General features: G+C 36.4%; 1 protein-coding gene across 1 annotated transcript; it reads right to left on the bottom strand.

The window, feature by feature from the left end:
• Positions 1–668: 668 nt before the first annotated feature.
• On the bottom strand, positions 669–8,304 carry dnajc5b (DnaJ (Hsp40) homolog, subfamily C, member 5 beta; the record flags this gene model as incomplete). Its single annotated transcript, XM_079805683.1, has 4 exons — positions 669–754; positions 3,632–3,806; positions 6,307–6,520; positions 8,198–8,304. 4 exons carry the CDS (start codon positions 8,302–8,304, stop codon positions 669–671), a joined length of 582 nt encoding a protein of 193 aa, XP_079661809.1.
• Positions 8,305–14,304: the final 6,000 nt, after the last annotated feature.

Genomic DNA, 14,304 nt, shown 5'->3' with positions numbered 1-14,304 from the left:
TCTAATCCTAAACGGAGAACTTGTTCGTATATGCAATCAACTTTACTATTTCTCTCAAAAATGATGATCATGTTAGTAAGTTTTCTGTGTATCCTTAAAAAAATCCTTCTTCCAGCGTGCAATTGAGTGCAGATCATAGACTGTAAAGGTGCAGATGCATTTTCTTTCCTGGTTCGGTTGAAACTTCCCATAATAACAGCCAAATCTGAGTATGACGACGTCAGGCCAGTTTTTTATACTTACACTCAGTGGAGTTCAAGTATACAACATTCGTTCAATTGGTCTGAAAACAGACCAAAGGGCTTTGTGCAAGATTTTCTGAAACAATAAAGATCCCATAACAATTCAAGTACATACCACAGAGCAAATAAAATACTGAAACCAATGTTAAAGGTACAGAAATATCTGCATTCTTATTTTGAAAACCTGCAAGACATACGTTTATTATTGAAAGGAGAATCATTCACCATTTATCACATTATCCGTTTTAACTGCACATTAAGCATAAGAATAATATATCTGTTATTTACAAACAGCATGTCTAAACAAAGCTTAAGAAGTTGAGTATTTTTCACTTTCTCTGTCCTAAAGTGAGCAGTATATTGTAAAAGACATCGATATGTTCAAAAAGAATTTTAAAACTAGTATCCATCATGACTCGTTTGCATTTAGGTGTATGTTCTGTGTCCATCGCCGATCAGCTGGGTCTTCTCACTAGCATTGGTTGGTTGCAGCACAATCGGAGTGTCGCCATCTAAAAAAAAACAAAATCACAGGTAAAAGAGGTCACATATGATCATCAATATGGAATGAACAAGCGCTTACTCTGTCTAATGTCATGCCATTTCACACTCCTAATTGAACTTCCTGCTGAAATGAAAAGTGTTTTGTACGCTCCAAGGACGTCCCAGCAATCTGCTGTTAGCCTGCCCCTGCTGGCTGCACTTTTATGACCTCATTGAGCTGGCTCTGTAACACTGGTTTGAAGGGCAGCCCACTGTCCACTGGCTTACCTAATGCTGAGAAATAAGGTTCTAAGACTACATGGGTGGATTTTTAGAGACTACTTGAGCAGGATATGACTAGGGCATAAATTTAATGCCCTAGTCATATGGGCATTAAATTAATTTTTGCACTACTCTAATATAAACGCCATTAAACAAGTGCATGCACACTATTATGGAAGCTTGTTTCCGCCACGGATTAAAAAAGTAAAGTAATTGAAACTTTTTAGTAATGTTTTTTAGTAACTTTAGAAAAGTAAGGTTACTTTTTAACTGAAAGTAACTTGCATTGACAGATCTTAAAATGTCAGTGCCATTGTTTTGTCTCAAGATGCACACCAGTAATAGCCTGGCGTGGCCATACTCAATTCTAGTCAGAATTTGAGTCTGGTACCGCTCCATTGAGCTTTGATTATGGGGCGTGTTTCAACCGAGCCAGGAAAGACCTCAATTGGATAGACCCATAACCAATCAGAGCAACGGAGCGACGCGTAACGTTAGTTGTCAAACGTCAACAGAACTCAACTGCAGTGTGTTGCCAAGTCCGTGTTTTTCTCCATGTCCGCGGGTTGAAGCGACCCCAATTATGTGATTATATAAACCCAGGAATGCGAATTTTAGCAGGCAACCTTGCCAAAATAACATATTTTGCCAACCAAACGCCATTTTTTTCCGGAGAACCCCCCGGAAAGTTATTGTTTTGGGCTATAGTTTTGAGTAGCAATTGTGCGCGACATTGCAAAAACACTTGGCAACCCTGTCTGCACGCACGCTGGATTAAGTAACGTTACAAGAAAAAGATGAGTGTAAACAATCTTTGCCAGTAATAAAATAATTTAAGGATACACAGAGTACTTACTAACACGATCATCGTTTCTGAGAGAAATAGTGAAGGTGAATGCATATACGAACAAAAACTATTGTCGCCGATTCATAAAGTTAATTTAGAACCACTGTAGTGAGATGGACTTTGTAATGACGTCTTTAGTACCTTATAAGGGTCTTGAGAGTGTAAAGTGCCATTGTGCCAATGGAGGCCTTTCAGAGCCATCAGATTTCAACTAAAATATCTTCATTTCTGTTCCGAAGATGAACGGAGGTCTTACGGGTGTCGAACGACATGAGGGTAAGTAATTAATGACAGAATTTTCATTTTTGGTTGAACTAACCCTTTAAATGTCCTAATTGAACTAAGGCCTAATCCTGGCTTAATCTAAACCCCGTCTGTGAAACCGGTACTATATCTCACAATTAAAAAAAAGAAAAGAAAAGAAAAAAAGTCAGAATTGTGAGTTATAAACTTGGAATTGTGAAAAATAGTCCGAATTTTGAAATATAGACTGAGTTTATAGCTAACAGTACGGACATTATATCTCACAATTCTAAGAAATTTTGAGTTATAAACATTCACAATTCAGAATTGCGAGAAAGAAACGTACAATTTTAAGTTTATGTCTCTAGATTCTGACTTTATTTCTCGCAATTCTGAGTTTATAACTTTATCTCAATTCTTTTCCTCGCATCTCACAGTTTGGACTTTAACTTCAACTTGCAATTTCAGGTTTATATCACAATTCTAAGAAAAAAAGTCAGAATTTTGAGATAAACTTGCAATTAAAAACGTTATTTAACTTCCGATCTCACAATTCTGACTTTTTTCCCCCCACAACTGCGAGTTTATATAAACTTTTTAAAATTATGAAATAAAGTCAGAATTTTGAGATTAAAAGTCTCTTGAAAAATTGCATTTTTAATTTTTTATTGCACTGTGTAAACAAACTTCCATACACTATACTTTGTTATTATTAAAAGAAGGATATTGTGTTCTCAGCTTGTCTAGGTGGATGCAAGTCAACGAAAACGGAAGCGAAAGTCAACAGTGTATTTTTACATGGACGATGTATTTAGAGTCTAATATAAGCAAAACCTTTTTTTATCTAATATTGAAAAAAAAGTCATTTTTTGTCTGTACCATGCTGCGTGCTGCCTTTGAAATGGAGGGAAAGAAAACATTGTTTATTTTTATTGTGAGAATGCTATAAAAAACTAGTATGCAAACGCACTTTGAGAAATGACTCAGACAGCAATTATCACTTTTGTGAGGGACTACAGCACAAGATGTAAAAAAAAAAAAAAACTCCTACAGCTCACTGGCAGAAGAATGGCGTATTTTATCCAAACATCTGGCTCAGAAGTATCAATTCTATTTATTTTTAAGCAGGGTGACTTATTACGTTAAAAGCTCTTCCCTCAGCTGATAAGCCATTATCTGCTACATCAAAGCCTATTTTTCTGTTTAAATATTTTATGTTTTGCTTTAATCAGTAAATTGTCATATAAGGCTTTTTTGAAATTATTGTAGGAGGATTTAGTTGCATAATACATCATATTTAAGTCTTTATAAAGTCTTTCTACTTTCCATAGAAGAATCTATGTTGAAGACTACCAGCAGTACATTCACAATTAAGACAATAAGATGCTGTTATTGAGAACAAAATGTGATGCAGTAATTTTGGGATTTGTTCCTTTTAACCGTTTTATCCACTTTTTTCAGGCTGTAGAGTGACGGAGGCATGAGTGTGACCACCTAAAGAACACACCTGAAGTGTTTGCGCATGTCCTTTTACCTCTCTCGTTGTCCGTACGGATCTGCTCCTCCAGGTCTTCAGGAGACACATAGCACTCAGTGTCCTCTTCTCCAGGTGTGTGCGGTTTGCACTTTCCACAACAGCAGTTGAAACAGCAGCACAGACAACAACAGAAATAGCAACCTGTCAGCAAGCCGCAGATGGCAAACAGACCCTATAAATGAAAATGTTCAAAATCAGACAGGCACACAGTGTCATGGTTTAGTTTAGATAAAAAGGCATTAAAAATATCTACATTACAGTTTAAATATTTTTATAATATTAAGTAAATAAAAGTTATACAACCATGTTATATATATATATATATATATATATATATATATATATATATATATATATATATATATATATATATATATATATATATGTGTGTATGTATGAAGTTATACAATTTATTAAAAATAGCAATATTTATTAAACCTACTGCTAATTAGATACATGTAGTTTAGTAGTATTACTCAATAAACACAATTATGCTGTAACATGAATACTATAATGTGAATATAAATTATAGCTTTAAAGTGAGTAGTTGCATTTGTATAAACTTGTGCAATATTTAATTAGTTATTAATATAAATAACTAATAATATAACCATGAATATATTATATATGTATAAAAATATATATATTTTTATTATATTTATATATACACACACACATTATGTAAACACAAACTTACTATAATAATAATAACTAATTCAATATATATAAATATATACACATATATATTTTGTATTTATATATAAAGTATGTTAGATGCGGTTAATCGCAATTAATCGATTTGACAGCACTAGTTATTATTTATCTTTCAGCATTAGTCACCATGAAATCAAATGTTTTAAAAGAATAGTACACTATTTACTATAAATCATATCTGTGCACATCATTTTTTTTTTATGAACCTTTGTGACCTTAATACATGACAAAAATAACTTCCCCTCCCTCTTGCTTCCCTGATGTTTTTTGGCATTAGGGCGGGATCAACCTGTCACTCACATGACATCACAGCAATAGCAAACCACAATGATCGAACGATCCAATCAATTCCTGATGGACAAAATCAAGTCCAGTCCTACATTTTTTCTCATCCAAGAAGCCGATTCACTTGGATTTATGTTACAATAAGGAAGAAAAGACTATTGCATCTATTTCATGGCAAATTTTATTTCTATTCCATCTTTTCATGTATATTTTTTGCTATAAAATAATGTGAAAATATTTAAAGACTATATGTATAAGGAACAATATGTAATTTTTATTATGCTGCAGATGACCGCTTCTGCTTCTTCCAGCCATAATGCTACTCTGTGCATTCGCTCGCCGGCTACTATTAGACACTTGTTGCACACTGCAGTAAGCTAGATCATTATTAGGCATGGTAAAACATGGTACTCGCGGTAAATCAAGATAACGAGATTTAAGACCAACTGTGTTGAGCTATATAGCAAATCGTTTTCTGTGGATGAATGTATCCAAACAATTGCTCACCTGTCTAATAAAACACATAATATATTAAAGCGTCTTTGGTGTTTCCATGGTACAAAATAAAAAAATTTGAGGGTAACGCAGGTATGATGTCATTGATAACCGACACATGGACACGATCCGATGCAATTGTGCATTTAAACATGGTATCAAGTATATAAAGACAAAAATGCAAGAATGAAACAGACAATAAAATAAATTTTCAGGTAACCAAAAACCCCACCTAAATTAGCTGCAAAATTATTATTTGTTTAATATGACTAATACTATTGTTTTTACATGATATATGATTAAAATGATTTATTGTGTAGGTTACACACACAAGAGAATTTAAGTGTATAAAAATAGTTCCTTAAAGGGTTAGTTCACCCAAAAATGAAAATTCTGTCATTAATTACTTACCCTCATGTCGTTCGACACCCGTCAGACCTCCGTTGATCTTCGGAACACAAATGAAGATATTTTAGTTGAAATCTGATGGCTCTGAAAGGCCTCCATTGGCGCAATGCACGGTTCACTCTCGACCCTTAAAAGGTACTAAAGACGTTGTTACAAAGTCCATCTCACTACAGTGGTTCTACAATAACTTTATGAATCGGCGAGAATAGTTTTTGTGCGCAAAAAACCCCTAAATAACGACTTGTATAGTGATGAGGATTTCAAAACACGGAATCATGAAGCTTCGAAGCGTTATGAATCAGTGAGTCGAATCATGATTCGGATCGCGTGTCAAACCGCCAAACTGCTGAAATTTGGCGATCCAAACTGCTGATTCGACTCGCTGATTCATAACGCTTCGAAGCTTCAAGATTCCGTGTTTTGAAATCGTCATCACTATATAAGTCGTTATTTAGGGTTTTTCTGCGCACAAAAACTATTCTCGCCGATTCATAAAGTTATTGTAGAACCACTGTAGTGAGATGGACTTTGTAATGACGTCTTAAGGGTCTTGAGAGTGTAAAGTGCCATTGTGCCAATGGAGGCCTTTCAGAGCCATCAGATTTCAACTAAAATATCTTCATTTGTGTTCCGAAGATCAACGGAGGTCTTACGGGTGTCGAACGACATGAGGGTAAGTAATTAATGACAGAATTTTCATTTTTGGGTGAACTAACCCTTTAAAGTGCACATTTGTTCTGAATACTATAGAAACAAGACTTATACTGCACCTTTGCCCACCAGCTGGAGAGCATAAAGTACGTGTTCACATTCTCCTCCCCGAACTGCTGCGACACATACAGACCCAGGGAGCCGTACTTGTCATAAATGTTTCTCTTAGTGATGTCAGACAGCACCGTATGGGCATTGTTGAGCTCTTTAAATTTGTCAGTGGCATCGGGGTTCTCTGGGTTCTTGTCAGGATGATATTTCAAAGCAAGCTTCCTGGAAAAAAAAAATGGACGAGGACATTTTAAAGATGAAAAATGTCCTTGAAACATGCACTGCAAAAAGCTTCACTGACCTGAGTATCATACATAGACATCTTGGGAATGAAAGTTGATTTTTTTAAAGGTAAAGAATAGAAGAGTCACATCTCCAAGAACAAATGTAATATCAGGAAATATATTTAAATGACCTTTAGAGAATGTGCAGTTTCTTTGTATTCACCTAAGTGGCATAAAACAACCGTTAGTTTATAAAAGGAAACAAAACTACTTTTGGACTCACACACAGCGAGACGAGCCTCATTAACATGTGGCCAGTTTAAAATGCTGTCTGTCTGTTTGATGATCTCAGCAGGGTGTGATCTTTAGCGGCTAGCTGTCTTATGCGCACGCTGCTTGACCTGTCTATGTGTCGGCAAGACTGCAGACCCCATTAGCGCCTCCAAAAGCTCCTCGGCACACGAGGGGTGGTGAGGAGAGGAACGTCACCAGGGTTGACATTTTTCCCATTAGAACCAGCGGTGCATTGCAAATATCTCTGTCTCTGACTCAGTTCAGGTCTGCTCTGAATGAATGCCAGCATGTCCAAACTTCGCGCAACACTTTTCAAAAGTCTCCGCAGCAATAAGGAAGAGTTTGACATTTTATAATGCTGTGAAATGCAATATCCTTCAGCTCAAAATGGTTGTGGATGATCGAATATCAAACTATAAATATTTATAGTATATTGTAAAATCCATGGGGGACAGTATAAATCTATTAATACCATTTTAAAATAGCAAGAATTTGAATTTTAAAAACATTACATGAACAGTCTTTTTTTGTGTGTTGCTGAACCAAAAAATGTAATGTATAATTTATAATTCTCCGAGCACGCTCGCTTGTTAATTTTTGATTAAGCCAATGGCGTCTACAAGAGTTGTGATGATTATACATTCATTAACAGCAAACAAGTGCTGTTAAAATGCTAACCATTTAAATGCCTCCTTGAACAACGTGTAAATTAGAGCAATTAGATTCTATAATTGTTGGAACATCAGTATAGCGTTTGAAACACACTTGTCTAATGAAGCTCTCCTACTTGTCGCCTTCATGTTTTAGTGTACAAGATACAGAAGCACAAGTTGCGCATAAATTACAGCCACAGAAAATATATATATACACTCCTATATGTGACAAAAATCATGCTTTGGATATTTTTTCCCCAGGGTACCCTGCTGCAGCATAAGGTTTTGTGCAGTTTTTACACCAACCAACAAGTGACACCTACAAGTTGTGATGTCAGCGTCAAGATATTACTACCAAAGGCCAGGCTAGCACATTTCCAAGCTGCTAAGTTATAGTACAGAATCATTCATGCACATACACACGTCACGCACCCCTGAACATGCTCTCATATGTGAGATTCTTTCACCATTCCTGATCCCAGTAAAATAAAGGATGCCATCTGTTCAGCTTAATGAATATTTTAGTTTTGTGGAAGTCATATTATATTCATGCAGCTCCACTGCAACTGACGGCTGAGATTATAGAGGAACGTGTCGCAGTTTGGCACGTTCTCCATCTTTTGCTCCCTCGTTCACCCCTGTCTTTCTACAAATAGTATCTGAACTTCTTACCTAGTAGCCAGAGTAAATGCATCTCGGGACAAATAGGAGTGTGAAACACGTCTTACCTGTAGGATCTCTTGATGTCGTCATGGGTGCAGTTCTTGTCAAGGCCAAGAACCTGGTACAGAGCCTCTCCTGATGTGGACAGGGCCCGTTGCCTTTGTTCAGCCATGATCTTAAACCATTACCTTAAAATCAAAACAACAAATCAACCATCAATAAACGGTGTAAGACAGTAGGTCAGGTCCGGTTCTCCTGTGTGGTGAACAAGATACAAATGACATTTGGTTTGAGGCTTACAACGTCACTCTTTCCACAACAACCCAGACCTGGTTGACTTTTTGTTTACATCAGTTTGCAAGCAATCCCTCTGTTTGTAAGAAAAGACACCTATTGGAATGTTATTGCAGAGAATATATACCTGACCAAAACAACCTCCAACCCCCATAATGAGCCTTCATTTAATATTAAATATAATATACAGTCTTCATATCTCTATTGAGCTATACAATGGCTGACTGCTAAAAAGTGAGAAGCAAAAATGGGGCAATCAGAGTAATGATGCCCGAAATCCCAAAGATTATTAGTTGTCGTACCTGTTAACAGACTCCAAACCTAAGTCCTTCTCCAGGGCAGGTAGACAGGCTAATGGAGTCCGGTTCCTTCTCTGAAGGTGAGTAGATTACCGAGGAGATGAATTATACATGGAACTAGTCATGAGCTCAGGTAACTTTAGGCCAGTTTAACATGGTTACCAACAAGGTTCATTAGGTTACAGTTCCTGGTGCTTGTGCAAAGCTTTGATGGAAGACGTTTGGTTTCTGGAGGATGGACACACGTTATGCCATAACTGACTTTTTAACATGAATGATGAAGACTGGGGAGGATAAAAGGTTAGGTTTCGTGTCTATACGCTAGACTCAGCTAGAGTCTTACATTGTGAACGTGCATGAATGAGAGTTCATGCGTTTCCTTTCTGATCTAAGATCGCCATCTTGCGGCGTCCTTCTGCAAACGCAGTGACGTCCAAATGCGGATTAAACAAAACTACTTTGCTCGTACAAAACCTGAAAAGTCATATAATTAGTCTGGTCTCAAGTTATAAAAATAAATGTTCCGAATTATAAGCATAACCACCACATTAACTCACGTCAGAGGATGCGCCCATGCTCAGCTATAGACTATTTAAGCAATATAAACAGCCATTCGTATTTTGCTACTGTACATTGGTAGAAACCAAAGATTGATTCATGTAATGTAATTTGTGAACAAACAGAACTGTTTCTAAACTTTGAAATGAGGTGCCAATTTTTATGCTTTATTACATTTTATGAGAATACATGTTTTCATCGAATAAGTCAATGCATAAAACTGGAACGTTGGCTCCTTAAATAATATAGTATGCTTATGAAATTCCTACTAAATATATATTTTTAACATTAGTTTTAAACTCTAAATTAATACCAAAAAAAATCTGATTAGACCAGCGATTATGCAAAATATAATACCAATTTATTCACCAAGCTACATAATTATCCACACATTTTTGTTTGAATTAACATTATAAATATGTGAATGGGAAAATAAAATTTAAAATATTACATTATTATTAATATTATATTAATGTTACATTATTAATTTTTTCCTACTCACTATAGTACTCTGCTGTTAGGTGTATTTATTTATTTATATCGAATTAAAAATATTTTTACTTTAATACATTTTCTTATTCGTTATTTATAACAATATTTATTTTAATGTTATTTTACATTTTTAACCAGTTTTTTCTGCCCCTTTGTTGTAATGCAAAAAATCTAGAGAATATACCTTGTATCACCACAAGATGGCAAACGAGCACGAATTTTATTCTTCCAGTGGTTAATAATTAAAAAAGTTACTTGATAATACGTAAAAAGTTACGCTTTTTACTCACTCTTTTTAAAATGTCATTAAATGCTAAAAGATTCACATTACTAGACCTTTTTAAATTATGCATAGACATTTTATAGGGAAAACTAACCCCATATTCCCAAATCCCTCCCCCAAACCACACGCAGCAGTCAAAACAAGAGGGAAATCACCAGTGGGCCGACTGACGTCAGCCAGCATATTAATTATGACGGCGCTCCCTTGTTTATGATCTCCTGATGACTGCAGCACAGGTCCTATTGCATGTGGATACATGGAGTCTCAAGGGGAATTAAGCAGGTGTGCTGCTCGCCACCCCTCATCATTGTCTCCTCGGGAGGCTGTTCCTGCAAAGCACGTCTGCCTGGGGAATGGCATTTGTGGCAAACTAAGCCTCAGAAACAACCCATTAATGAAATGATTGCCCCTCAGTCAGGAAATGTGAGACTCCCAAATGAGCTGCACACGAAGCCACCGGTAGTGGACGGGAAGCAGTTCTTGACACTGATTAAACGGTATTGTAAAACTAAATGAATGAATAGATCCGTTAATAACACTGGCAGATATAGGCATGATGCCAGACGTCTTATCTTGTTAAGTGTGTTGTGTTTGCTTTCTCTGGTCCCCATGTTTAATTCTTTCAAGCAAACTGTAGATTAAAAGATTGAAGGATGTAATCGTATTAAAGGGATAGTTCACCCGAAAAGTGAAATTCTGTCATTAATTACTCACCCTCATGTCGTTCCAAAACTGTAAAACCTTCGTTCAAGATATTTTTGATAAAATACGAGAACTCTGACCTCTCCATAGACAGCGACGTTATTAACACTTTCAAGGCCCAGAAAGGTAGACTCCAGTGGTTAAACCTTAATTTTATGAAGCGAAAATAATACTTTTTGTACGAAAATAACGACTTTATTCAACAATTTCGTCTAGTCTGTGTCAGTCTTCTACGCAGTGCAGCAGCCGATGCTGTTCACTTGAGCAACACGGCGCATGCGTGTGATAATGACGCAGGCGCTGCACTGTATTTATAACGTAGGTGAAGAAGTTGTTGAATAAAGTCGTTATTTTTGTTTGTTTTCGCACATAAAAAGTATTCTCGTCGCTTCATAAAATTAAGGTTGAACCACTGTAGTCACATGGACAATTTTAACGATGTTTTTACTACCTTTCTGGGCCTTGAAAGTATTAATTACGTTGCTGTCTATGGAGGGGTCAGAGAGCTCTCGGATTTCATCAAAAATATCTTAATTTGTGTTCCAAAGATGAACGAAGGTCTTACCAGTTTGGAACGACATGAGGGTGAGTAAATGATGACATAAATTTCATTTTTGGGTTCATTTTTAGCACTTTAATTTACACTATTAAAAATAAAGGTTCTTTATCGGCATCAGTAGTTCCATGAAGAACTTTTAACATCCATGGAATCTTTCAAGGTTCTCTACAAGGTTCTTCAGAGTATTAAATGCTCTTAACATTAAGAAAAAAATGGTTCTTTTAAGACCTGTTTACTTTGGGAAACCTAAAATGGTTCTTCTATTGCATTACTTCGAAAACCATCTTTTGGGACCTTTATTAGTGCAGCAACCACATAGATCACACTATAACCATCAATATATCAACAGTAGTTATAACAACAATGCATTTTTATAGACAAATAATAATCATTTAAATCTCAATGATTTGAAAATTATATTTCCGAGAAGTTCACTGGGCTAAAGCACTCTGGTAATCTGTGTGCTTTGGCATCGTTTATTCAGGATGCCTAGAAACGGATTAGGACTGCATGGTGTGGGGTTTGGTTCTGTAGAATTGTATTGTGAGCGGTGGGGAGGGGGTGGGACGGACCAATTATACTCACTACTGGCATATGGCCTCTGTTGCCATGGCACAGTTCACTATTGTCCCCCTGTCTCCAGCAACTCCAGTTAAAACATTTGCTAAAGCTTTGCTAACATTGCAAAGCTTTACAACTTAAAATTGATGAATTAAAGTGGGTTGAACTTTAATAATCTTGCACCGACTATTTTGCCACTATAGGTAAAAATAGGCATTACTTATGTGATTGCAAAAGAACTGTACAAAACTGTACAAAATGGCATAACATTACTATACTATTTGACCCACACAGTCAATCACAATGAGGATGAATTTCAGTTAGTAAACGTACAAGTTTGTTTATTCACATTAATATTTTTTGTTGTTGAAACTGGAACATGCCTTAGTTCATGATGATGACTTTGAAGTGCGTTTCCATGCAAATTGTACGTCAGCAGCACACAATGTGATACTTAGAGACTGCTATTGACTAGTGTTGTCATGCAATTACCTGGTAATGCCTGACAACACTCTTATTGTTTAAACTTAAAAAGTTCTCTGGGAAGCCTCTGTCTTAAAGGGGTAGTTCACTTAAAAATGAAAATTCTGTCATTAATTCCTCACCCTCATGTCGTTCCAAACCCATAAGACTTTATGAAGATCTTTTTGATTAAATAAAGAGCTTTCTGTACTCTCCATATGCAGCTACACAACCACCACTTTGACAAAGTTCCTAAAGAGATTGTAAAACTCATCCATATGAATTGAGCGGTTTAGTCCAAATTTTCTGAAGAGACACGAGCGCTTTATATGATGAACAGATTGCATTTAGCCTTTTATTCACATATAAACATTCATTAACTCACACATCAGTTGTGGTAAATGGAAGCTCAAGCATGTTCTTGATGCGAGAACCAATGAGGTTCAATCTTGTGTTACGCAGCACGTTTGAGCTTCTGTAAGAACCAATGAGGTTCATTCTCATGTTACGCATCACGTTTGAGCTTCTGTAAGACCCAATGAGGTTCATTCATATGTTACGCATCACGTTTGAGCTTCTGTAAGAACCAATGAGGTTCAATCTTGTGTTACGCATCACGTCTGAACTTCTGCAAGAACCAATGAGGTTCATTCTCATGTTACCCAGCACATTCAATCTTGTTACACATCACGTTTGAGCTTCTGTAAGAACTAGGGCTGGGCAAATTAACGCGTTAACGCGGGCGATTAATTTTTTCAGCTTAACGCAATTAAAATATTTAACGCAAATAACGCAGCGTCCGTTTTTATATCCATTTTTGCTTAGCGTTACATGATCATCACGCTCTTATACATGTAAATGCTTCCAAGCGCGACAAGACACAAGAGAGCGCGCTGTATGCCAATGTCCTGTGTGTGTGTGTGTGTGTGTGTGTGTGTGTGTGTGTCAGTGTCCTGTCTGTGTGGATGCGTCTCATGTCAGCTAATCAGGACACACACACACACACATACACACACTCGACGCATAGATAGACTCGCGTCAGTTTCCTGCTCACATCGAGTTCTCTTTTGCTCTTGAACAAACAATAACACAGAGGACTTTGATTATTCTCATATTAGGAGTCTTAAATTAGTTAAATAACGTCTTAAATGAACTTAAAGAGTTGTGAGGAAAGATGCGCGGGACAGCGCGTGAGATCCGCGGCTGTTCTTAAAGTGACAGTAGCACTGATGATGATGTCATTAATGTTCATCAAAGAACAACGGGAACAGAGAAAATTTTAGCTTTAATGATGATTCATCTATATTTAATTTATTATTTATGCAGTTAAGAAAGATAACTATTACATTTCTGTATATGTATAACAGGGAAGGCCATGGGTAAATATAACATTTATTATTTTGGGTTTATGTAAATATTGTTTTAAGTTCACTTAAATTAAAAGTTGTTTTTTTAAAGCCTAATAAATGTTGAAATTGGGAGCTTTCAGTTATACTGTAATGTAACGTCATTAATGTTTCATAGACACTTTAGTATCCGTGATACTGGCCTTCATGAGGTTCATTCTCATGTTACCCAGCACGTTTGAACTTCTGCAAGAACCAATGAGGTTCATTCACGTGTAATGCAGCACGTTTGAGCTTCCGCAAGAACCAATGAGGTTAATTCTTGTGTATTGCAGCACGTTTGAGCTTCTGCAAGAACCAATGAGGTTCAATCTTGTGTTACGCATCACGTTTGAGCTTCTGTAAGAACCAATGAGGTTCATTCTTATGTTACGCATCACGTTTGAGCTTCTGTAAGAACCAATGAGGTTCAATCTTGAGTTACGCATCACGTTTGAGCTTCTGTAAGAACCAATGAGGTTCAATCTTGAGTTACGCATCACGTTTGAGCTTCTGTAAGAACCAATGAGGTTCAATCTTGTGTTACGCATCACGTTTGAGCTTCTGTAAGAACCAA

The sequence above is a fragment of the Gobio gobio genome, assembly GCF_949357685.1.
Source record: "Gobio gobio genome assembly, chromosome: 23".
In the NCBI taxonomy this organism is placed as follows: Eukaryota; Metazoa; Chordata; class Actinopteri; order Cypriniformes; family Gobionidae; genus Gobio; species Gobio gobio.
Note: the sequence above shows the minus strand (reverse complement) of the source record. Positions and strands in the feature narration are given on the sequence as shown.